This window comes from Nanorana parkeri, unplaced genomic scaffold (assembly GCF_000935625.1).
Source record: "Nanorana parkeri isolate BGI_ZX_2015 unplaced genomic scaffold, ASM93562v1 scaffold833, whole genome shotgun sequence".
Classification (NCBI taxonomy): Eukaryota; Metazoa; Chordata; class Amphibia; order Anura; family Dicroglossidae; genus Nanorana; species Nanorana parkeri.
The window spans coordinates 206,795-233,283 of NW_017307101.1; the positions used below are offsets into that span (position 1 = coordinate 206,795).

Genomic DNA, 26,489 nt, shown 5'->3' on the forward strand with positions numbered 1-26,489 from the left:
ACACACACACACATGTTCTGAAAGGTCCCAGAGTCTCCCAACACCACTGTGCAAGGGGCACCATCAAGCAAGCAGCACCATGGCGACCAAACAGGTCAGGGATAAAGTTGAGGAGAAGTACTGATAAGTGTTGGGTTCTAAAAAACAAATATATAAAACTCTGAACATCCCACGGAGCACCATTAAATTCATCAAAAAATGGAAAGAATATGGCACTATAACAAACCTGGCAAGAGAGGGCTGCTCACCAAAACTCACGGACCAGGCAAGGAGGGCATTTATCAGAGAGGCAATGAAGAGACCAAAGATAACCCTGAGGGAGCTGCAAAGCTCCACACCAGAGATTGAAATATCTGTTCATAGGACCACTTTAAGCCATAGACTCGCAGAGCTGTCCTTCATGGAACAGAAAAAAACATTGCTTAAAGAAAAAAAAAAATAAGTAGACGCATTTGCTGTTCACCAAAAGGCATGTGGGACACTCACACATATGAAAGAAAGTACTCCTGTCAGATGAACCGAAAATCCAGCTTTTTGGCCTTCATGGAAAACCTGTCTGGCGCAAACCCAAGACTTCTCATCACCTAAGAGCACCATTCCCACAGTGAAGCATGGTGATCGCAGCATTATCCTGTGGGGATGTTTTTTTATTGGCCAACTATACTGCTAGAGCAACACTCGAGTGGTTGAATCTGTGACATGAAAAATTGCTGTACACAGTGAAACCCATCCAACTTGAAGGAGCTGGAGCAGTTTTGCCTTGAAGAATGGGCAAAAATCCAAGTGGCTATATATGCCAAGTTGCGGTTTGAATAGTTAGGCATGCTTACGTTTAAAACATTTTTTGCCCCATTTCTTGTTTGTATCGCAATAAAAAAAAATATTGATAGGCATGTTGTGTATGTCAAATGATACAAACCCCCCAAAAATCAGTTTTAATTCCAGGTGGTAATGCAACGAAATAGGAAAAATGCCGGGGAAGGGGGGGGGGATACTTTTGAAAGTCACCTCCTCTGGTACTACCACTTACAGAAGTCCTCTCAAAAGTTCGTGGCCTCTTGTCTTCTGGGTTGAATGATGGCCAGAGTCATCCAGCCCATTATCCTGTGGGAGAGGGAGTCAGATGCACCCTTTAGGGCAGTGACATCACACAGTTTGGGCTCATAATACTCCTGGACTAAGTGGCAGCTACAGGGTATTGTGTGTGCTGCTCAGTTCAGGATGAAGAAAAGGAGTTTTTTTTTTTAATGCAAATTGGATGTGGTTGGATGGTACCAGAGTTCTGTTTTTCATAATGCTCATCTTTTGGGGTCCCTATACTGACATTTGGTAACAGGAAAACAAACTTCTCATTTTGCTTTCCCTCTGTGATGTACATAAAGGTGTATTTATGGGATGTGTTTTACTGTTTACAGAGCTCAGATATAAATTATTGGTTGTAGAGGTAAAAATTTAAAAGAAAGTAAGAGAAAAATCTCTCCAATAAGGGATATTGCCTTTTAGTTGTCACAGCAACAAATGCCCCCATTTGAAGATTGTCCCTCTACTCCTGTTGCAGTGGCAATTCCAAATGTTGGATTTCCCCTCACTTTCTATCCCAGTTACAATGATCACTGTGACAAATAGAATAAATCTTATGGGAACACAGACTGCAAAAAAAACCTGCCTTCTGTATGCATCCAAAACTAAAAACTAGTTTGAGCTTCAGATACACTTTAAATATTTGCCACTGATTTAATGCTACATTTGCAAGTACTTAGTAAGGGTTAGCTCAATATAATTGGCCAGGGAGAGGCTTTCTGTTTATGATGTAAACTGTTTTAAATCAAGTTTTATGTCCTATGTTATTGCAAAGTGCAAAATCATGTCATGGTTCAGTGAGAGTATTTTTTGGAAAGGGGTCAAAGTAAATACGAAGTTCTTTTCGCCTCACAAACTGTGTTCTTTCATCAGAAGGAAGCCTTGAGTTGGCATATTTTCATGGCCTGGCATTACTGTTTTGTGTTTCCTGTAGGCTGATAATTAGGATACAGTAAATTTCATTTTGGCCACAAGTATGCTTGGTTAAGCCTTCTAACTCTAATCTTCTGACGTATTTTTCTGGCATTAAAAGGTGTATGTTTTAGTACTGTAAAGGAAAGAATGTTTCATGGAAGCATTGCTCTATTTTTAAACTTTTTGTTCAATGTTCATAAAGGACTTGCCTAGTGTCTTTTTATTTTTTTCTAGCTGCTGAATGAAATTGTGTGGGTTTATTTTCCAGTGCATTTATTTTTCTGAAAATTAAAAGCTAAAGCAGTTTTAAATAAAGATCTGTTTTAAAAAATGGTACTTAATTGTAAATTATTGTTTTGGCAATGTAATCATATTGTGATGCTGTCCACTGGTTGTCACTTTTGTTTCTAAGTACAGCATGTACACTGTGGCATATATTTTAAAATGACTTCGTGTCACTGTGAGCTGATGAATATAAGCACATCATGAACCATACTCTTAAAGGATAACCTGCAAATATGTCTCTTTCTGCTTTGAATGAAAAGCATAAAAGCAAGTAAAGTCATAGAATGATACTCGCAATCCCAAGTATTTGCCATACAAGAAGGGATAGACCTATTACAGATGCCATATGTCTGAACAGTATTTGTCTGGTATTTGTGAGCCAACATATTAGCAAGCACTTTATTGAGTAGTTTGAATTATTCATATCAGTGTAAAGTTTCATTTGCACCTTTTACAAACACATAAGACCACCTTGGACAGGCACAGATTAGTTTACTGGTATGGTTTTGGGCTATGGGAGAGGACTGGAGCACCCTGGGAATTAACAAAAAAACTGAGATTGGTGTGGACTCGTCATCACTTTTGTCCTGGATTGATCATTTTTTGTACTGCCAGTGTAGTTTAATAATGCCATTTACATCCATTTTCATAAGATACATTTCAGTCCCTTGTGACATTGCTGCAATTATAAGGAAGTATTTTCTAATTAGGATCGTACTTCCTTATTTGGTATACTTTTGACAATGGGAATAGGTGTTCTGGTTCTTTTATACCCTGTAGCGTTAAAAGAAAGAGCTCCATTGGAGTCCTTTGGCAGACATCCTTTAAGGAGTCTTCCTGCCACTCTGCTTAACCAGTTGACATCCGCGGTGTTAAACCCCCTTCCCATCCAGGCCATTTTTCAGTATTCAGCGCTGTGGTACTTTGACTGACATTTATTCCGTCATGCAGCGCTGTACTGAAATGAATTTTATACCCTTTTTTGGGGACAGATAGAGCTTTCTTTTGGTGGTATTTATTCACCACTGGGGGTTTTATTTTTTTACTATATTAAGGAAAAATTACCGAAATTTTAAAAAAAAAAGTAGTTTCCCCTATATTAAATGATAAAACAATTTTTTCCCCCTTTTTTATGTGACTTATTTTATTTTACTTTTTTTATATGTGACTTATTATTTTTTATTTGTATTTATTTTTTTGCACTTATTGTTATTGCTATTATATAGGGGGATAACAATCCCCCTATATAATAGCAAAGGCACACTGACAGGTCCTCTTTATGGAGACATTAGGGGTCTCTAGGACCCCTAATGTCACCTGTGGACCCCAAAAGAAGCTGATGAAGCAGAGATCTGCTTCATCAGCTTCTTCTCTCTGGCTATAGCAGCCAGATGACTGACAGGTGAATGCGGAAGTGATGTAATACACATCACTTCTGCATTCACAGCCCGGACGGAGATCAGCAAGGAGCTGGTCTCCCGTCCTCTTCCTCCTGACGCCCTCCGAGCCGGTCCCGGGATTCAAGATGGGGCAGTGGATCCCGGGATTCAAGATGGGGCAGTGGATCCCGGGATTCAAGGTGAGGGGTCGGGGGAAACTAACGCGAACGAGCACATATAGACGATCGGCTGGCTATGTAGCTGCTGATCGCCTATATGTGAAACACCCGGTAACGGGTGTGTGCAATGGTCGGGTCTTTTCTGCCCGTGCGTGCCCGCTAGGAGGAAAAAAATGCTGTCTGGCGACGGCAACCCGCCAATGCAGCAGTGCCGTCCGTCTGTTTTTTTACAACGGGCGGACGGCAAAAGGTTAAAATGATCTTGTCACTAGCTGGCTAAAGAAGCAGCTTTGTACTCTAAAACATTTATTCATTATACATGGATTCCCCCACTTAGGGGATGTATCATCATCCCTAAATATTTGTAGAAAAAGAAAAACATTATGACTTTACAATAATTAATAAACAAATTATCAATATATTTAAAATTACCCACATTTCACAATTATGATGGGACTACAGTAGTATCTCTATGCATTTTCAGGAACCAAAGGTTCACTACGCCCGGGAGTGTGGAAGATTGAGAGATGGTAACTTCAAGAGTAACCCCAGCCATCTAATTAAAGTTAATATCACATGCGAGACTCCCAAGTGGAAGCTCCCAAAGGATATCATGGAAAGTCTGCTGCACCCCTAGTCAAATCTGGGAGCAACAAGGCCAGTCTTAATACAATAGTGTCTAGTGTAACTTGTCAGGGGTCCCATTGGTTCATCGCATAAACTTTACACCTTTTATTAAAACCAAAGTGTAAAAGCATTTAATATATACTTGCACAGTAAAGTGTATAAAAATCTGCACTAGGTACAGATAGTTTGAAGTGAAGACTTGTGCACAGTCAGTCCACCGCAATGCTCTTGGACATTGTGGTTGGCAGGACGAACCACAGCATCTAGACCAGTGGTTCTCAACCTTTCTAGGGCCGGGGACCCCTTGGTAACATTTGCCAAGTTGTGGTGACCCCCAATGGTAAAATTTAGGGATGACGTGGCTGCTGCAGCGACATCTGGCGGCGTGGCAGGGGAACTGACACTGCTGAGCTAGGAGAGGGCTGAGGAGGACACAGCGACCCACAGTTTGAGAACCACTGCTTAAAGGAGACAACAAATCCTCTATTTCAGCGGTTCTCAACCTTTCTAGTGCCGCGACCCTTTGTAAAAATTGCCCAAGTTGTGGCAACCCCTAACAGTAAAAGTATTTTCAACGCAGAATAACGCCAGCTACAGAGAAATACAGAGAATCGCAGCAATAATACATTATACTATCTGGTACTATTGCTGGGATTTGTAGTCCTCTGTAGCTGCTGGTATTCTCCATTGCGCCGTATAATGTATTGCTCGGATTTGTAGTCCTATATAGCTGCTGTTATTCTGCGTTGCGCCGTATAATCATTATACAGCACACTGCAGAATACCAGCAGCTTTAAAAGGCCTACAAATCCCAGCAATAATAAATTATACGGCGCAACGCAGAATAACGCTAGCTACAGAGGAATACAGGAACTCGCAGCAATAGTACATTATACCATAATGTACTATTGCTGGCATTTGTAGTCCTCTGTAGCTGGCGTTATTCTCCATTGTGCCGTATAATTTATTATTGCTGGGATTTGTTTTCCTCTAAAGCTGCTGGTATTCTGCAGTGTGCTGTATAATGATTATACGGCGCAACTCAGAATAACGCCAGTTACAGAGGAATACAACAAATATACAGTGTATAATGTATTGCTGGGATTTGTAGTCCTCTATAGCTGATGGTACAGCACAATGTACTAGAGTCTAGAGAGGACTACAAATCCCACTACCCCAGCAATACATTAAAGCAGCACCGTGGAGGGGGGGTTAGAGAGTGCAGGCCTACCTGAGCAGATATGTACGCTGTCAGAATAGAAAAATAAACCACCATAGGAGTGTTATCATAAGAACTGGACTGGATTTCAGGTCCCCCTCTGCTAATTGGCAGCAGCAGAGGGCGGGCTCAATAGCTAGTTTGCTATTGGCTATTGCAAAGTGCAATAGCCAATAGGAATCTAGCTGTGTGATCCTATGGGTTTATTATTGTTTTCTCTCACTGATTACGGCCTGCGGCCCGATGTCAGAAAAAAAAAAGCAGAGAAAGGTTTGCTATGCTCGATCGAGCATAGCGAACCTGCTCGGGGAGAAAGTTTTTTTTTTTTTTTTTTCTCTGATTTACGATGTCTGAGTTACGATGCTCCGATGTCAGAAAAAGAAAAAAAACGCGGAGCAGACCTTTCCCGGGGCCGCGAGGCGACCCCCGGCAGATAGTCATTCGACCCCCACGTTGAGAACCGCTGATCTAGACAAACGCACTATCGACACATCTAGAAGTGTCAGATGGCAACAATGCCCAAAAGAAATTCAGATGGTGAAGATTTGCAGAACTCCCCTGTAGCAGTAATTACATATTTTTTTCAGCTTATAAGTGTTGCTGAGCAAACATTGTTTGCATTGATTTTATCTTTTGTATATGGTAGTTTTTTTTTTTGTTTTTTTTTTAAGACCCATGTTCATTACTGTGTGGAACCCTAAACAGACTGGCCTTGGCTTTGTGACCTGCATCTTGTTGGCAATTGTTTCAGTGTCCAGTGCTGGAATGTGTCGCATGGAAACAAGCTGTGAAACAACCCATAACACATTCCATTCTCCCAGCAAGGGACTTTGCTTTAATACATGCTGTTCTAGACTGACATATTAACCACAAACAATACTAACCTCTCTCCAAGCATTTTCTTATTTGTGAATTAAACTGTTCCTCAACATGTTAATACGCAACACTATCTTGGCCATTTTATGTAGTCCCTGTTGTCATAATGAGTGTTCAGTGCAGATAATAGTGTTATGTATTTGACATCCCCATGTAAGAATGCAACTCTGCCACCCATGCCTGTCTATTACATAGTTAAAAATTGGTCCTACAAATTAATTGATCACCAGGTGAGCATATTAATTTTGGAGCCTTGTGGTGTTAGATGGCAAGATTTATTCAGCACCCTAGGACCAGGAGGTAAATACTGTTCAGGCTCCTAACCCCATGGTGCCCTTTGGCTTGGTTGACGAAATCAGGAGTGTTTTTTTAATGACTAAGGAGGGGGGCACTTGAAATCAATGGGAAATTTAATTGGAAACGCTGTTAGAGGGATCAGAGATCGGAAAAGGGTGGGTACAGGAGATAGTGGAATGTGCTACCAGGGGTTAATAGATCTGCTTCTGTAATAAGGCATGAGAAATTCACTCTGAGTTCCATGACCTGTATAAAAGCACTCAGTCTTATGTATTTTTAGTTATACTATCCTATAATTCATTGTTTAAGAAAAGACTTTTAATCTACTGTAAGGGGTGCATTATCCTCTAAATAATTATGTAGATTCTGCTAAAGCTGGCCAAATGAGCATACTCCAAATTTTCATTCTAAGTCAACAATCGTTTCGTAGGCTAGACATACATGTGTAGATCTCTCTGTGGCCTGAATAAGAGAAATCATGTGATTTCTAACATCCATGCTAAATAAAATGGATGGACCAATCTGCAGTGCCAGCTAGTATATTCAGTCAGTCACCTTCATCCATGGCTTTCTGAATAGCTGAACAGCGACTGCATCCGAAAACATGAAGTGACTGGCTGACAATCTTCCGCTTGGCTCCTTCGTTTTTGAAATCATCTAGCTGGGTGGTGCTGGCGAGGTAACCCATGGATCAAATTTTGGCCAATTCACGAGAAATTGGTGGTATTCGCGTTGTGTATGGCTAGCTCCATTCATTGGAAGTCTGATGTTCACCAATTAAGATTAGTTATAAGCATCCATGTTTAAGGCTGCAGGGATTGAACCAGGAATGAGCAGGCTCAGGACTTTGTAATTCTCCCTCATGAGACTGAGTTGAGGTTGCAATGTTTTAGGAACAAAGTGGAGAATATTGACTAGTTCGTCTTGGTAAAAAAAAAAATGCCTTTCTATTAAATTTCAGGGCCAAGGTTGGCATTCTTTTATGATTACCGTATATTGGACAGATTCTAAAGATCTGCCTTTGTGTAGTGTTACAATTCTATGGAATTTTGTTATACCAGCAGTATTTCAAGACAACCTTTCTTACTTTAGTTATTCAGAAATATTTCTCATGCCATTTGTAAGCCAGCCATAGGGAACCTGGTCTCTTCATTGTTTTGATCTTCTCAAATATCAGACCTAAAAGTAGGCTTATATTACTCGGTGGTTATTTGCAGTAATCCTGTTCTGTATACAGTTACCTAAATTCTCTATTGTCTCTGTACTGTTTGTTGGCTAGAAGGAACAGTATTGTGGCTATTAGAAATTGTTGACGTGAGCTACAGTGCTGTTTTCCGGAGGAATGGAGACACCAAGTGAAGTCAATCCACATTTAAATGAAGTACTTTGTAATGCCTGTGTTTAGGAAAATGTTGAAAATTGGATTAGATCCTACCATTTGCCCTAAAGTATATTTAATAAATGGTCCTGCAATAATTTACTGGATAAAACCATGATTTTAATCTTATCGAAGTGATCTCAACAAGTCAGACGGGCCACCAAGTAGTTGGTACACTATATGTGCATAGGTTATCTTGTACATCATTTTAAAGAGGGCCTTTACCCATACGTGTGTGTGTATATGTACAGACTTCCTGGAATTCTGGAACATGTGACTAGGACATGTGACCATGCACATCTCAGGGGAGGAAAATACCTTTCCCTGAGATCTCATGAGATTACAGATGAAATTTCCCAGCAATGCACTGCTGATGTCGCCTTCCCAGGATGCAATGCTTGGGCACATTACATTACTAATGCCCAAGAGAATAAGAAAGTGGAAAAAACAATAATTGTAAGTAAAAGCAAAACTAGCAAGCAGTAGATAGATATATGCAAAAACATTTAAATAAACTTTTCAAAAGGGTTAAAACTTTCCTGTGTCTCTGCCGCACGCTCCTGTCCAAACATCTGAAGATTCTTGATCCGCAAAGGATCTTGGGGCGAGCACAAGTCAGATCTTCGCCCAGGAGATGAGCAGAGACGCAATGCAAGTCAATGGAGGCAGCGTGTATGTATAATAACAAAAAAAAAAAATGTATCCCCTTTGTCTCCCTAGCTAGAGTCACAGCCAGGGAGAAAGTGGGGTAGATTTTTGTAATCCACAAAGTGGAGATTCTTATTACATACATTGACTGACTGTTTTGTGACCTAAACAAGATACTTCTTACACTATAGCACTTTATGACTGAATGGTGGGTTCTAAACCTAGAAATAGATGCATGATTAGGGTCAATTGCTGTGCGAATAAATGGGAATCTATGGATCTGTGAATGTGCTCTAATTGCTCTCTAGTGGCACTGAATATAGATTTTGCCACTTGGTTAATTATTCTAAGTTTTGGAGGAAAAGGCGCTGCAACATTTGAGTACTTGGATGTGATTGAGACTCCCATTTTCCTGATATCTATTGTTTGGAAGCTTGAGGCCTGTGGAGATTCCTTCTCCCTTTGGTCCCCTGTGGCCCCCTCTGATGCTCTCCTCATGGGCTCTCTGCAGCGGAGTATATATGATTTAATTCCAACAATTTTAATGCCTCTCATCTTCGAAAGAGCTGAACCTCGATCCTTTTAAAACGTGTTGTCTGTGGCCTCTCCACACTCCTTCAGGAGGCCATAAAGAATCCACCAAGTCTATAATAAATATATATGTATAGGCTTGAGAGGTGGATTCACTGAGGTTGTTTAGCTTGTTTATCTTTTTTAGCTAATATGGGATGTGGGTACTAAACTAAGCTAATGCCGAGACTCCATAAGCCCCATATGGTCCTCCACAGCTTCTTGTGTCATGTAAACTGATGCATCAGACTAGTATGTCTGGGTAAGGCCAGTAAATGCATTATTACCTTATATTACAGCAGCAAATACACAAAAGGTAGAAAAAACAGCTCTACTCAGCTCAGACAACATGGTTTCCCTCTGAGATGTTAGTTGCGTGTGTTTTTGTCTTGCATTACAACTGTTTATTGTCCTAGGCGTGTTCACTAATGACGTTTTGTGATGTTATGAAATGGTTTTATAACTGGCTTCTGGGAATAGTCTAAAGCCCTTAACGTCACCTTATCACACATTTAAAGAGGAACTTCACCCCCTCATACTTGTTCTGCAGGTAAGAAAACATACTTGCCTGCCCAGCAAATCCAGCATTGTCCTGCTGAAATCCACCACCACAGCAAATGCAAGTCCTGCATCGCCATCTACTCAACTTTATGAGCAGTCTGTGTTTTTTTTTCTTCCAGCATCTTGCCTAAATAACGCCTCCCCTCCCCCCTCCCCCCAATGAGATGCTGCCATCCATGCTCATCCTCTGGCCTATCTGTCTGGCACGTCATTTTGGGCTAGCAAGAATGTTGGCATGGGGTGGGGCCTAAGTAATAAAAAAAAGGGGTGAGAGGAGTGCTAAAAGACAATTTCTAGAGTGAAAATCCACTTTGCTGCTTTGAGCCTTTGACTGCCCTTAATGTACCTTGCATTTCTTAGCTGGCCCTATTCTGTGTGGTCAGTGACATTTGGAATACATCATGGCAATCAGGTTAACCCCTTCATGACTGAGCTTGTTTTTGGTTTCTGTTCGTAAATGACTGACATTTATTTAATGCCTAGGTTTTTGCAGATGGTGGAAGCAGTCTGTTAAAAACAGACACTTGTTTATCCCTCCTGATGTGTACATTAGCATTTGCTTTTGTCCTCTGATCTTGTTACTTTCCATGCTTACTGTTCCCACTCCTGTCCTTATGCATAATGCCATTCATTTTACTTAGAGGCATGTTTGAGATATACACAACATGCATAAATCCCTATTCTACCTGCGTTAGGTTTCTCTGCACGTGTCAGAATCTGATGGTGACATTTGATTTAGCTGCAGTAAAGGGAAATCTGGTTGTTTAGCATTACCAAACTTTACAGATTCATTATTACTCATGTATTATTGTGTTTGGGTTGGCGCTTGCCATTCGGTCTGGGAACTGCTTTTCAGCCTTGAAAATACCTTTTTATTGTACCACGTTTTCATGTAATGTTTGTAATGTTTTTAACCACCTCCCGTCCGCAGGCGTTGGTAGACGGCCGGACGGGAGTCTTGTAGGGGCGGGAGGGCGTCTTGAGACGTCTTGCCCCTCCCCCGGCTCGTGAGCGTATCGCGCTCGCTCACGAGCGCGGTAACTGTGCCCGCAAGCCTATATTTTTTTTTTATTTTTTTTTACATATATTTACTGTTAGCAAGCAGTAGATACTTTATATGCATACACATTTAATTAAAAAGCTACCAAATAGGTAAAAACTTACCTGTGTCTCCGCCACTCACTCCTGGCTGCAGAATCCAGCTTCATGAGCGGCCGTGCGGGAGGATGTGTGCGGGCTCATGCGCAATGGAGATTATTGGCAGGGAGAGGAGAGACGCTATAAGTCAATGCACACAACCGTGAGGGTGCACAATGGACAGACTCCGTGGGACAGGTAAAGACTGCGGTCCGCTCTGTATCAGAGACCGGCACCAGCGCTGGAGAGATTGCTGAAAACTGGAAGAAAGATGATGTTCAGATCAAGAGGCATCACTTAAGGTAAGTCCTTATAGCAGCAGTGGGGGTGGGTACATTTGACTTTAATGTCACTTTAAGGCTTTTTTTTTCTCTGACTTATGTCCTATAAATCTCTTATGCAACAAGTCGGGTCATGCCTACCTGTATATTAAAGGTTTATAGCTGTACCCTATGTAGATTGCAGAAATATTGCTATCCAAATCCACATGACACAAATGCTGCTCCCTTACATTTAAATAGCCTATTCATCTTTCTGGTTGAATTGTGGGAAAATACTGTACAATAACTGTTGGGTGGTATTATTCAATGTTCCCACTTGATTGGGCATGTCAGGATCAGGGTGTGCTGGTCCTTGGTAATCGCTCATTAGCGTCAGGGTTCTAAAGTGTTATTTCTTTGCACAATTGCATGGTTTATGATAGCTGTGTGCTCATGTTATTCCCTTTTAATCTTCTTTCAGGCAGGAAGAGACAGAAAGAAGATTAAAAAATGTAAGTATCAATGTATTCTCTGGATTTCATTGTTGCATGAAATAGTGTGCAGTTTCTGTGTAGTGGATGTATGTCTTCGTGTTATAAAGTTCATTGGTACATTATACCAGGGCTCAAAATTTCAAGTCCTGAGCTACTAGCCAGGCCTTAAGAGTTACTCGCCACCAGTATACTCTAACTTGGATTGTTTGCCTGACACAGCTTTTGTCATTGGAAATTCTGGTAAATTACATAATGAACTTTTTTGTGTTTTCAACCCACTTTTTGCTGCTTTCTTTACTTTTTGAAAGACGTGACTCTCTCTAGTAAATAGTGAGAGAGGATGGGACATTTCGTGTGGCACATTTTCCATTGGTTGTACATATATATACTTTGGGTGTTAAACTGTCAACAAATAACAGGGGTGTACTACAGCAGACGTATCCAGGGGGACTCTAGGATGGTAAGAGCCTTGATGGCTTTATACCGCTGACATGTTTGGGAGAAAGATCTCTGGTTTGTTGACAGCAGTCCAAATTTGTAAAGAGTTGGTATGTCCATCCATCCATCATAAAGCAAACACTACAGGAGTTCCCTTTTCTCCACCTAAACCTAACAGTGCATAGAAAAAAGTCCTCGTGGTATGCTGCATGCTATATTTAGCATTCAGAATACATTCATTCTTGTAGCAGTTAATGTTAGTTTGTCATTTTTACCTATATTCTCAAAATATTTCCAAATATCAGAATCTAATGTAGAAATTTAACGAAGCCAGAGGCCCTGGTGCAAAATCGAGCAACACTTTATAATATAAAGCCTCATGCAGTCTCCAGTTCCAATTTATTATAACATTTGCTGTAATTACAACTTTTTTAAATCCTTTCTAAACCTTATACAGGCTTAGACTAATGAGCTTAAAGCAATGATAACATTATTAAACCCATCTTATTAAATACAAATACATTGACATTTGTATCACTGAAGAGTGGATCGGGTTTCTCATGAGAGCAGCACTATAGTTTTGAAGCATTTAAAGTCTACCTGAGCCACACCTTTGTTTTAAATGTTGGATAGCAGAGGCAAGATTTATAATTTTAAGTTGTTGGTACCTGCAACCCCATAAAGCAATTTCCCATCATTTTCTGTTTTTGTGACATCAGGTAAACAAAGGGAACAGGTTGCACTGGTACAGGATGATAGAAACAGCAGTATAAAATCTCACACATCTTCTATTTTTAACACTCTCACTCTATTCAAATCTAATTACAAAAAAAAGTATTCCCCCGGATTTAGCTTTTACAACTTTTCGGTGGTATTGGATGTTTACCTTTTATTTTTAATGAAACCCAAATATCCATAGAGCTTGCTTTCTTGTAGCGGTGTGTTTAAAGAACAAGTGTAGTTTTTTTTAAACAGCCCTGTCCCCCATGCCCTTTCCCCCTCCCTCACCATGCAGGCTTCAAGCCCACGGTGCACTTTATTCTAGTAACATTCGGAGCATGCAGCTTAGCATGCATGTCAGTTGATGGCAAATAACACTAGAAAGTAATGAGTCTTTGAAGTTCGTGCATGTGTGGACGGCCTGTCACATTTCTAGTTCCTTATTAACACTTGGCACTTGTACCAGGCTGCATGCACAAAATGTTTGCCACAGCTGAGCACATGCCTTGCAGATACCCTATACCTCTGCTCTTTTCATGTACAAATTATTAGGGCCGATTCACACCATATGCCTTGAAGCTGCAGTGGCAGTTGTTTCCAGCACAGCCCCAACGCAAGACAAGTCAATTTGCCTTGTCACAGACGTGCTTGATTCACACCACTGCATTGCCATAGGAACGTGGTGGTGTGCGCTGGAAAAAAGTACGACATACTGACAGACACACTCCCAGATGTGCCCATAGATCAGAATGAAATGTCATTTGTGACATTTCAGTAAAGTTCTACCAAAAACAAAGTACACAGTGTGATGTGCTGGGATTGGCACATCCGCACCAGAGTTTAGCGCAGCAGCTTGTGTGAATTGGCTCTTAAAGAGGTTTTAAGATCTATAATTGCAGTTCTGCAGTTTTGAGACCTGGATAGAGAGGTGAGGGATTAGAACCATTTTAGGTTTTTTATTGTGAATCCAACATTTTGTGTTACCGCCAAAACAGGAGTAGTTGTTTTAGTGACAACTTATGCTCGCCTCACACCTTACAATCTGACCATACAATCTTTGTACAATAACTTTAAATCCTACCGAAACTATGCAATATGAGCACCTATGTAGTCTATACAATCAATCTGCATCCAGTCACAGGCCCTTGCAATACATTGCTGTTGGTAGATCTGAAGGAAATTGTACAATCAGATTGTAAGGTGTATGGTAAGCTTAAGAGGGAGGTCCCTCATATTGGAAAGATATCTTCTCCCTTCCTGTTTCATCTGCTTGACAGAAAGGGAATTCTCCCTAATGAGACTCTGGTTGCACCAAAAAAAGAACAGCTGTTTTAATCCTCCCCTAATATATAAAAAATGTGTTTCCTTCCAATAACAAAATATGATATAGGGGCTGCTAAAGGAAAAAAAAGATGCTAATCTATCATGTACATCATGAAAGTGGGTCTCCATATAAAACTTGTGAAAGGGGTTCAACTTAAGTAAAAGATTTGATCAACAGTGGGTAACTGTGGGCATAGAGTTCTGGTTTTTCTTTTTTTTCCCTCATCTTTATAGGTTGAACACGCTGGATGTGTGTCTTTTTTGACCTGACTGTGTAATTTTACCACTGAGTATGCACTAATATAGGAAGTGTTAAAGTGAACCTGTTGTCATATGCAAGCATTACCCTACTTGCCGTTTCCCTGCAAGTGATGGAGGGTAGCAATAGTACTAAAATTTTTCTTTGTGGACCCCACTGCTTTGGGATCTGATGTGACGAAATGACTAGACATTTTAACTGTAATGAAGTCCATTCCAGCACAGACCCCTTAACCAAATGTGTAGACATGTTGGCTTATAGACGAGGACAGTTGTTTTCCTTGTTTGCCGTACAGAGATTATGCATTTACTGAATTCCCTTCACCATGAGTGCTATGTGCAGTTTCATATCTCAGGGCAGGTTACCTTCTGGCTTTCTCTTTCCAAATTACTCTGTGCGCCTGTTAATATAACACAAAAGCTTACTTATCTTTTATATTTGGATTGCTTCTAATAACTTTCCCCCCCCCCCTAGGTATTGATCACTATATACTGGCTTGGGAGAAAAGCACAAAGTTTATTGTATTATAATGGTCCACAACTTAACGTGAAGGCATTTGAAGGATTACTAGGACAAACGCTGACTAAAGTAAGAAAATAACAATGTTTTTCATGCTATACAACACAAATTTCTTCTGGCTGTTCCCAAACAATTACTACATTACTTAATATGTGGCGTGACACCTCTGCATATTCCTAAAGGAGTAATCTTGTGATCTGATGCACACCATAACTGTGAAAAAGAAGGATAACAAAGGGTCTATTAAGCCAAAAATGTCATTTCTAGTTTTTGTTAAAGTGGAGAAGGTTTAGAACTCTTGTTTTGGTTTCTACTGCTATCTGGAGCTCACTTCCTGTCCTGACAACTGTTTGAGAGGAAGTGAGGGAAAATCTGCAAAAGGGACACAATCTATTAAAGTAGATTTTACTAGTGCAATTTAATTTGTTGTGTTGTTGGTGGGTTCCCATCACTTACTCTGTGGTAAAAAGTTGTCACTGTGAGATCTCTAACAGACCCCAGAGAGCAGTAAAAACCTGACAGGGTGACATACCCTTCCCCACTCTATCCAAAACTAAATAAAAAAAAAATACTTAGCTGGACGTCTACTTCAAAGTACACGAACTAGTTGTTAACCGTATAATATGGTACAATGCCATAGGCTCCTCTTTTTTTCATCACATGGACATGGGGCTCATCCATTTTGTTATGGGATGTCTGTAAAATGTGCAATATGTGTGCCATCTTCATCATTGGGCTAACATAATAGCTATTTTTTCTGAAGAGATTGTATGGTAGGAGACTTAGATCTCAGAATATAGCTGCAAAGCGCCGCCGTGTTCATGGCTTGTACCCCTTGAAATATTTTAGCTGTTAGTGGATATAACAAGTCTGCACATCCCTGTAAAAATTACATTTTTTTGAGATGTAAAAAAAAAAAAGATAAATCACTTCCGAAATGTTCTACCTCTTTATATGGCCTTTTAATTTGTGAAATTCAATTAAAAACAAACTGAAATCTTTAAGTGTGGGAAAAATACAAATTCACTTACAATAATGTGGTTGCATAAATAAGCACACCCAAAACCAGTGGTCTCAAAGTACCGGCCCGCGAGCCGGTACTATGTGGCCTGCAGCCCGCTCACAAGTCTGGTACACGGTCACGGACCGCGTACCAGACTTGCGGGAGCAGCTACACTGTCTGCATCTCTGTCTGATGCAGACCGCATAGCTGCTTCTGTGCCGGCACTCGGATCCTTTCGGCCGTAGTCTTTGCTAAACACTGGCCGAAAGGATTGATTAGATTAGGTGGGGGGGTGGGTATAAGTGTATTAGGCTCCATTCACACCTGTATCTTTAGGTGCAATTATGGATTCCTGCATCAGGAACATGCATTTCCTGCATCAGAAATCCCTAATCTGGCGTTTAAAAGCAGCAGCTGTCGCCTATTCAAGTTAATGATCAGGTGACAGAAGTTACCAATCGCTCTCCATGGGTGCAATGATTGTATATCCAGGGAGAGTGTTTTCTAACCGCATGTTATAATATCACATATAATTACATGCAGTGTGCAGACATTTACATGCAACTGCTATCACCTGATCATTAACTTGAATGGGTGACAGCGGCTGCGTGTAAACATCAGATTAGGGATTCCTGCTGCAGGAAAACACAAGTTTCTGACGCAGGAAACCTAAACCTACAGATATGAATGGGGCCTTATTGTGTGTATTGGGGTCCGTAGTACCATATCGCATATAGTTACATTTTATTTTAAAGGAGAACTATGTGGTAAGTGCTTTTCCCCATAGTTCTCCACGGGAGGACATAAACTAGCGTCCTCCCATGACCCAAAGCTCAGTGTATACAGGGAGCTACAGCTCGTGGTATGCTGAGACCGCCGCTGCCGGGATGGATCCCGACATTACTGTCGACCCCCCCAGCTGCGTGAGTGACAGCTGCCTCTGCCTATCTAGAGGCAGAGCCAGCTGTACCCGCCCCCTCCCCTGTTCGTTCCTCTAGTCAGCGCTGGAGGATCTGAGGGGGGATACCTGCAGGGAGCCGTGACCGACAGTCACGGCTCTCTGCAGGGACAGGGTAGAGAAGTGACCGAGCGACGGTATGCGTTCGCTCACTTCTCAATCTATTGAGCCGATGTATGACAGTTTCATTGTCACATGTCTGCTCGAACTATGAAGCTGAGTGAAAATCACTCACCTCATAGTTCTTTAAAGTTTGAAATTTGGCGAGCGACCCCCATGGGAGAAAACATTTTGTCGAGTGGCCCACGAGGGAATTGAGTTTGAGACCCCTGACCTAAACTAATACTTTGTTGAAGCACCTGTTGATTTTATGACCACATTCAGTCTTTTGGGGTAGGAGTTTCTTGTTTTTTCATCAATTTAATGAGCAATGTCCTGTTCTTAGTAAAGTCACTGTTCCATATTTTCTCCACTTGTGATTGGTTAATTCTGAACACAGGCACATCCCTAATTATAAGAGGGTGTTTACACCTATGCAGCCACATTATTTTAATTGTTTTTTTTAATTAAATGATGTAGATTATAGGTCACATTAAAGGTGGAAACAATTCTGAAGTGATTTATCTTGGTCTGATTTTTTTTTTTTAACATCTCAGAAACTTGGTATTTTTACAGGGGTGTGTAGACTTTTTATATCCACTGTAATTGACAGTTCAGTTTATGTACAACAAACAGCTATAGAAAGTGGTTTAGCAATCTCTCCCCTTTACCCTCTTCTAAATCCATTTGCACTGTAGATCATAGCATTTGCAATTTGGAAAGAGATGAGCCACGTTAAAGTGAGTCTGCAAATTCTTACACATGGGCAACTGTTTCTTCCAAAAGGGTAACAATAATAGAAGAATTACTGTCTTAAAACTGCTGACATAACCCCACCAAGGATATACAGAAAGCCTTTCTGTAATGCATGAAAATTAAAGAATTGGGTTAATGTCCCTTTAAATCACAAGCTGCACCTCATATTATACATTAAGCTTCTGTGTTTTGAAGGCGTTGGAACATAAAATATGTTTTACAAGCTGCCATGAGGTGCAAGGTGAGAAGGGAGCGGCCATACCTGCTAGTATCAAAGTACAGTTCTTGATGTACTGTACATTCCCTTTAATATTTTCATTGCAGTCTGTCTCTGGCTTTTCGTTGTCCTGTTTTTACCTAAATATTTTTGATGCATATGTGCACATTAGAGTAGAAAAAAAAAATGAATATGAATAAATATAAATAAAGCTGCTTACGGCTATGAAGTGCTTGGCCATACATGCAGCAGCTTTTATTGTCCCCTTTGCACTGTAATGACAGGCAGTTCTTCTCAAACCCCAGCAGTTCAATGTAATGAGAGTTTGCTTGCCCCTTCCACACATTACTGTTGGCCAGTGAGGCAGCCCATCACAGTAATGAACCAATGGCGATGTGTGTAGGGATGGAAGAAAGTTGTGAAGCTCTGATACTAACCAAAACTTGTATGCCCCTTCTGCTAATCCCTTTTTTTTCCTTCTCATTGACGCAGAGATTGAGTCACTTTAAGAAATATGATAGTCTAATTGAAAGCCTTATAGCTGAAAATCTATTGTATATAAAACCAGCTATGATTGCGCTAATAGAATATTGAGGTAAAACATAGTTTACACATAACTATTCTATGCATAGATTTGCCCCTTTTAAGTGAATCGGCTTTAGGAACTATTTTTCACTGTCATTTGTCAGGAATGTGCAATGTAACCTACCTTTTATGTTATGTATCCAAAATAATGAAATGAATAGCAATTAAAAACAGACTAGGTTTGCTGTAGGTGTGGCAGTTGCAGTTTGCGAAACTTTCTGGTGTATTTAGAAACCACCTGTCTAAAGGTTGAGTAATTTGCTTGCTAATGACTGCGTATATACGCATTCCTAATCGGTTACACACTCTTTTCCATTTGATAGGTATATGATCAAATATTGCAGCAAAAAAATGTATCATGCTCAAGAATTTTAAATACTTGTCCAAGGTTCAAAATAATGCATAGGGCACAGTCTGCATGGTTTTTGTATGAATGTTTTTTTTCTCATTTTGTAGGGATTTTCTCCCACAGCCCAGAAGTCCTTTTATAGAGTGTGTGTGAATTTAGCTCTGGCAGTGTCATCTGACTGTAAGATCTTTATAGCTGAGCCTGATATTACTGGTTTAATGTTCTCTAAAACTGAAGTGTCAGATTGTAATAAAGTAGAGCAGACAAATAAGTGAAAACCATTTTTATGAATAAATAAGTTCACGCCTTGAAGGCATTAGCAGGCAGATAAAACATGAACACTCCAGACTAAAGGCTATCAACTTAAGATATGTCTGTGAAGGTTCTCAATCATCCAGGTCATGGTACATCTGTAGAATAAGTCAAGGCAACTGGACTTGCTGTATTTTCAGTGGACATTCGAATTGAGAAAGCTGGTTGGATGACTAGTGGAACGTTTTCAAGAAAAATACAGCAAGTTCAGTTGCCTTGACTTATTTTTTTTACAGATGGATCAACTTAAGAGGTATAGTGGGCATGAGCTGTGGCCCCTGCCATGATATAATCCGTATGTAGTGCTACCGAGAACTGTCAGGCATATGGGTTTCCTTCAGTAAATGGTTGGAGACACTGGATGCACTATACGTGTAGTTGAAAACATGCTACTTGAGACTGTTGGAGATCACCCCTATTACAACCTAGTACTCCTACACCCACTGCTTTCTGCCTGTGTCCAAGGTTCACATATCGAGCACCAAAGGGCAGCATGGGGCCCTCGAGTTGGTGGTTGGGGAACAAAGCTGTAGACCATACTTCTGGTCAAAATATAAGCTCTCGCATACATAACACAATCTGTCATTTGTTACTGGAACCTGATCTTTGTCCTAACAACATCCCCACTTCTCCTCTAGTTTGTCCAAATTAAAGAGAAGCTCTTGCCAATGGACCTAAGCAATCTGTTTGTTTCTCTACTGAGAAACAAACAGGTTCAGTAATAGGTCCCAAGCACAGTGCACTCTTACCATTTTTTAGGAGGCTTGGGGGAGCAGGTCAGATGCAGCTAAGTATCAAAGATTTGAATTTTATTCAGAATGTAAGCATAAGGGAAACTTTATAAATAGAACTGTGCATGATGTAATAAAAAAGGACTACTGTTGGCAATGTATAGTCTGTTATTATTTATATATGATCTGCTTCTGTGCTCAATGTGGTCAGAGAGCTTCCTACACAAGGGGAGTTGCAGAATCAAGAGGTATTTACTGAGCCTTGCACTAATCTAAATTAAAGCTGCATATATGGGAATCGTGAAAGACAAAGGAATGTAGTCCCCAAGTTTTGTAGTTAAGGTTTACAAACACTGCTGGTAGTGAAGAAATTCATCTGTTCACCCATTCTTACTTGGCATCACTTATAATTGTACCATCATTTTCAGGCTCTAGAAGAATCCAGCGGTTTGAAGAGAAGCGGTAGAGACAGCGGCTGTGGTGATTTGTGGTACAGCGAAAAAGGAGAAAGCGTTGATTCTGCTCATAAGAGGGACGACTCCTGGGATAGCTTGGACTCCTTGGGTTCCAGGTCTTACACTAGCTTTTCTTCAGATACAACCCTTAAAGGAAGCAGTGAGGGTATGTTCTCAACAGTTATCACAAAGATTTTCTTTATTTCCTTTTTTATATGTAAAATGTTCTTGCTTTGCTTTGATATTGGTTAAAGAGAAGACACTGATAAAACAGGAGGAAATCAGTTTAGTGAGCTGCAAATCACAATATAAAAGTACAGCCAATAATAATAAATTCCATTCCTAGGCCTCCCAGTGCCATTGCACTTTTAACATATTTCCTTCACTTCAATCCCTGTTTCCTTTTAGACCTGCCTCTAATTCATATAAACTGCCCTAACCCCCCACTCTACCCTATGTGGTAATTGTACCTCTGTATGACAGCTGTGGCACACAAGTGTTTACCTGCTTTCTGAGGGAATATGCTTTATCACTGGTCCCAAGTAGTTATATAGGGTTGTATATCAAGGATCTTAAGTCCTGATATTTGGTCCCCATTCAAATCTATGGTGGGTTAAAGCGTAACTCCAGGCAGATGTACTTAAAAGACGCGCACTAATGCATTGCTGTAATTATCAACACATCCTTACATTGATTTTTTTAAATGCAAAACTCAGAAAGGGGAGGAAGAGGTAGCACTAGGCGCCAATAAGATGTGATTGAGAGTTGAGGTCATCAATGTGCTGCTTCTACTGACCAGTCACAGGGTTGGGTGAGAGGGGACATGTAAGTGAAAGTGAAACTGCTGTGAAAAATCAGTCCTTCTCTCTTGGCAAGGAGGATTGTGTTGCGGAGTAAATATCAGGATTGGATGGACAGAAGTACAAATCTTGTGGCTGGTAAAACAGCTATTTGTATTGTATCTGTGTAGTAAGCTGTTTGCTTGGAGCCCAGCTTTAAGTTAATGCTGGCCATACACCTATAGATTTTCTATAAGGAATCTCCATCTTGGCCAAGCTTCAGTATCTTGCTAGTTGGCCCATCTGATTGGATGCAGGCATTGTTCAGGTAATTTGAGAGCCAGCGGAGCCAACTAGCAAGATACTGATACTTGGCCCAGCAGGAGACTTCTCCATCCACACAGTTTAGCGTAGATGGTGGAATCTGTTGTACTTTTTCCATCTGACCATAGAAAATCTGCATATAATCTGTAGGTGCATGCCAAGCTTTAGGGAAATTAGTGCAGTTTGGCTCAGGAGGGCTGGGGGTGATTGTGGTTTAGCGTTCGTTTAGATCAGGGGTAACTTTGGTCCTCTAGCGGTGGTGAAACTACAAATCTCATTCATGACTCTGGCAGTCACAGGCACGACTGCTAGACACAGATGCATGATGGGCTTTGTAGGTTCACTACAGATGGAGGGGCAGAGTTTGCCTAACCCTGGTTTAGGTAAAGGTAGTCCTTGTTCTTCTGTGGAAAAAAAAAAAAAAATTAGGAGGAAAGGAAATAAATACATCCTATCTATCTTATCTATCCTATCTATCCTATCTATCTAATCTATCTATCCTATCTATCCTATCTATCCTATCTATCTATCCTATCTATCTATCCTATCTATCTATCCTATACCTATCTATCAATTTTTTTTTTGCTTCGCATATTGCATGCTGCTTGCTTGCAAAAACCTTGTTAACCAGTAGAGTTCAAGCTTGATTCTAGTGTGAAGTGAAACCTGAGGCTAGAAATGAGCAAACCTAGATATGGGCAAATGTCTTTGATCAGTGGGCAAAAGAACTTTGTATTCCTGCTTGAAGATTCCACATATTTTTGTAACCACAAGGAAAGACCCTTTGCTGTATGAAATTTTCCTATAGAAAGATCCACAGGTAAATGATCTAGTCTTCTGGTTCCAGCATTACTTTGTTGTACGTTGTGGTGTTCTATATTTGCACACACCTTTTTTTTTATATACATGTTTTCCTTTTGGTGTATTTGAGGCAATAAAATGACTTGAGACTAGATCACAGTATAGTTTTCATGGTTCATCGAGATGTTTTAAAAGGAGTTTCAGGCCTTTGTTTTTTTTTTTTCAGCCAGCACTCTTTTGCTTAATATCCTATTGTGTATACAGGCCACTGCTGTTGAATGAGTAACCTGCATAGTGCTATTCATCTTTTGTGTGTATTTTTTAAATAGATCAGACTTGGCAGTTTAACATTGCAGAATGTCTTTCTTTTACTTTTTGTGACGTTCTGTGCTCATGCATTTCCATCATCCATCTGTTTTTGTTAGTGAAAAAAGTCAGCAATACAAAGACCATGACTACAGAGAAGCGATTTATGAAATCTCTAGCATCTCATTTGACCCACCTTCATTAATTGGTTCTCTTAGTCTGTAAATCCTTTTTTGGGTTATTAAAAATGTATATAGTTCTACCAAGTATGCCATACACCCCCTATTTTTAACAAAAGATCTAAGCCTGGCCCACAGGCCGATTAATCCTTAAAGCAAGAGGTCCACAAGCACAGCAACCTTCTTTTATGTTTATACCAGCCAATATGCCTTGGGTAGGGTTCCTCAGGTGGAGACCAGAAAAACAGATAGTCTATCCTGTACCTGTAGTTCCCTGTAGACGATGTGGGACATTGAGAGGAGTGAGTTTCTACCATAAAGCCACTAGGTGTGAACTTTAATGAAAAAAACTACTTGATATTAGGGCTGTGGCAAAAGTATAATTGATCATAGCAGGGTTTAAAAATACTGCAGATGTACATCTAAAATGAGTCCGTAATTCTTTAAAAAGCAAGTACTACCCTGTTTCCCCGAAAATAAGACCTACCCCAAAAATAAGACCTAGTACTATTTTTGGGAAGTGCTAAAATATAAGACCTATATTGCGGAAGAGGCAGGAGAGAATCAGCGGTGCCAACGAAGCCAGCGCTAGAGGAAGCAGAGTTGCATAAGCCGATGCCTCCTCTATGGCGCCGCCTCCTGTCACAGGCGGAGTGATACCAAATGCACTCCGCCTGTGAGGAATCGATAGTGAAAGCGTGCTTCGCTCATTCTGGCCAGCGATTGGTTATCAAATTGCTCTTGGAAAGGTACGGCACCCCTGATTGCCCTGATCACAATATTTTTGTACTTGAATACATGTAGACTGTTATACATAAATAAGTGTGGATTGAAGTGTTGTGCATAAAAAAAAAAATAAGACCTACCCCGAAAATAAGACCTGGTGTGTTTTTTTGAGCCCCAAAAAATATAAGACAGTGTCTTATTTTCGGGGAAACACGGTAGTATCGATGAAATAACAGTTGTTGACCTTTCTAGTTTTTGTGGTTCTCCTTACATTAGATTGATACATATCTATGCAAACAGTCCAAAAATAGGTAAATTGATAGATAATTGTAAATGTAAAGCAGCTTCTATGACTGTATACTAAAATATTCTTCAATGGTCACTATATGCTTGAATAGGCGGCCCATTGTATTTCGTATTACTGGTGACAGTGTGCCTTGCATGGACTTTCAGTAACTGTACATGTCTACATGTATACATTTGCCACATTTCACAATATAGGGCAACAGTTTATAAGCTGCACCTCCCTTATTAATAAAAAAAGACGTCCTTGAGATCCAGCTGGTGACTTTTTGTCTGGGCCGAGATGTCAGTCTGCTGTAAGCAGAGGAAATCATTTCCCCTGTCTTCCCTTCACCAGTGCAATATTGTAATTTTGTAGCAAGTCACAAGGTGAGAGGCTGCAGAAGGGGGCAGATCTTTGTAAGGCATTTGTGTAAACAGCCAAGAACTGCACAGTCACCTGGATTGACATGATTGTCTCAGCCAGCATGCGGTCCAGATATGCTGCCCCCGATGCTGGATAAAATATGGTGCAATCCTGATGGGAAAGCAATAGGCATAGTCGCATGAGTACTGCGATCTCTGTAAAGGGCAGTAAGTACCTGTGTTACACGAAGGGTCACCACACACATTACAATCTGACCATACAGTCTCTATACAATCAACTTTAGATTTACTAAAACTGTGTAATATGAGGACCAGCCTAATCTATTCAATCAATCTGTATACATTCAAACTGAGATTGAAGAATCAAATTGTGACGTGTGTGGTGGGCTTTACTCTATGGCATACATGTGAACATAAAAAAATATATCTGATGCTAGATCCACTTTTTATGTTTAGGAGGAAATATTTATTTGTCCGTTAAATATAAAACATTCCTTTTAAAAATCTAATATTTAAAGGAGAACTATGAGGTGAGTGCTTTTCACTCACCTCATAGTTCTAGCCGACCTGTGACCATTAGACTGTTGCAGGTCGGCTCAGTAGATCGGGAGGTGAGCGAACACATACCGGCGTTCGCTCACCTCTCGATCCTGTCACAGCTCTCTGCCGTGACAGGGGAGGGGCTGGATTCCCCCCTTCCCGCTCCGATCCGCCAGCGCTGACTGGCGGAACGGATGGGGGAGGGTACAGCTGGCTCTGCCTCTAGATAGGCAGAGCCACCTGTCGGTCACGCAGCTGGGCGGATCCCGGCATAATTGTCGGGATCCACATCAGCTGCGGCGCCTCAGTATACCGCGAGCAGCAGCTCGCGGTATACTGCGGCGTCTCAGTATACCGCGAGCTATAGCTTGCGGTATACTGAGCCTAGGGTGACGGGAGGACGCTAGTTTGTGTCCTCCCGTTACCCTAAGGAGAACTATGGGGAAAAGCCTTAACCCCATAGTTCTCTAAAGTAGGGCTGCAACTAATGATAATTTTTTATAATCGATTCCTTATCGATTCCTCGGATAAAAAAAATGTAAATAGCATCCCTAATTTAAAACTAAATACACAAATGCAGTTGCATACAAAACGGTTTACGGAAAAATAATACTGCATGCAAAATTTTATGCAATCGCACTGGAACGCACGGCATTGCGGTACCGTACTTTCCAGTGTGGGCGATTACACTGTGGGTGGGAGGCGCGTTTGGGGTGCCATTGAAATGAATAGCACTGCAACACACCTCCCACAGCAGATTTTGTCAGGCTGAAATGCCTTGAATAGCTTCAGCCAGGGAATGGCAGCTGCCAGTGGCAAGATTCCGCAGACGGCGGCTGAATGCAAATGCAGCAGGTAGTGGGCTGGGGCAATAGCCAGCCTGCTATTGACCACTTCAAATTGCTTCGGCAGGCTGGCTATTGCACCCACCCACTGCTTGTTAGGCCCTCCTCCCAGCATGGAGGAGAGAGCTAGGGGATCCAACCAACTAATCCATCTTGAGAATAGTTTACAACTATTCTCATAATTGATTATTATCGATTTAGTCGGTTGCAGGCCTAATGTAAACGAAGTCTAAAGCCATTGGTTTTAGTTTTTGGTAGAGTAGGGCATTGTTAAAACCTTTTTGGTTTTTTTTTTTTCTTTCCCCCGGAGAGCTTTTCCTTTTCTTTCTGTCTTGGAGAAACGGCAGGAGGTTAGAGCAAATCTCTCTGAATTAAAAAAAAAAGCTCTCGTTATCTAGTTGCCATCCAAATGAGTCCTTATCAGTTGTTCCTGTGACAACACAAAATGTTGGCTTTTCCCTCACTTTCAGTTATGGGGATGTTGGCCTCCAGTATAAATAGAGGGGCTACATCTTCGCAGAATGGGCACATACAGCAATACAAAAAAAAAAACCTATAAATGCACATTAAGTTTCTAGCCATTAATGCTCCTTTTCACATCTCTTTCAAAAATCTGCAACTGTTTTGCTTAAAATATACTGTTAATATGCCCTATTTTAGTTGAATGGTTACCAATCCCCCCCCCACCCTA

At 40.8% G+C, this 26,489-nt stretch overlaps 1 protein-coding gene across 1 annotated transcript in view; it reads left to right on the plus strand.

The window, feature by feature from the left end:
• Positions 1–26,489, plus strand: part of LMO7 (LIM domain 7) — a 152,099-nt gene that overhangs the window by 82,216 nt on the left and 43,394 nt on the right. Inside the window, exons 5-7 of the mRNA XM_018565316.1 lie at positions 11,893–11,923; positions 15,120–15,233; positions 20,603–20,795. Coding sequence (XP_018420818.1) covers positions 11,893–11,923; positions 15,120–15,233; positions 20,603–20,795 — 338 coding nt within the window. The remainder of the gene's footprint in view (positions 1–11,892; positions 11,924–15,119; positions 15,234–20,602; positions 20,796–26,489) is intronic.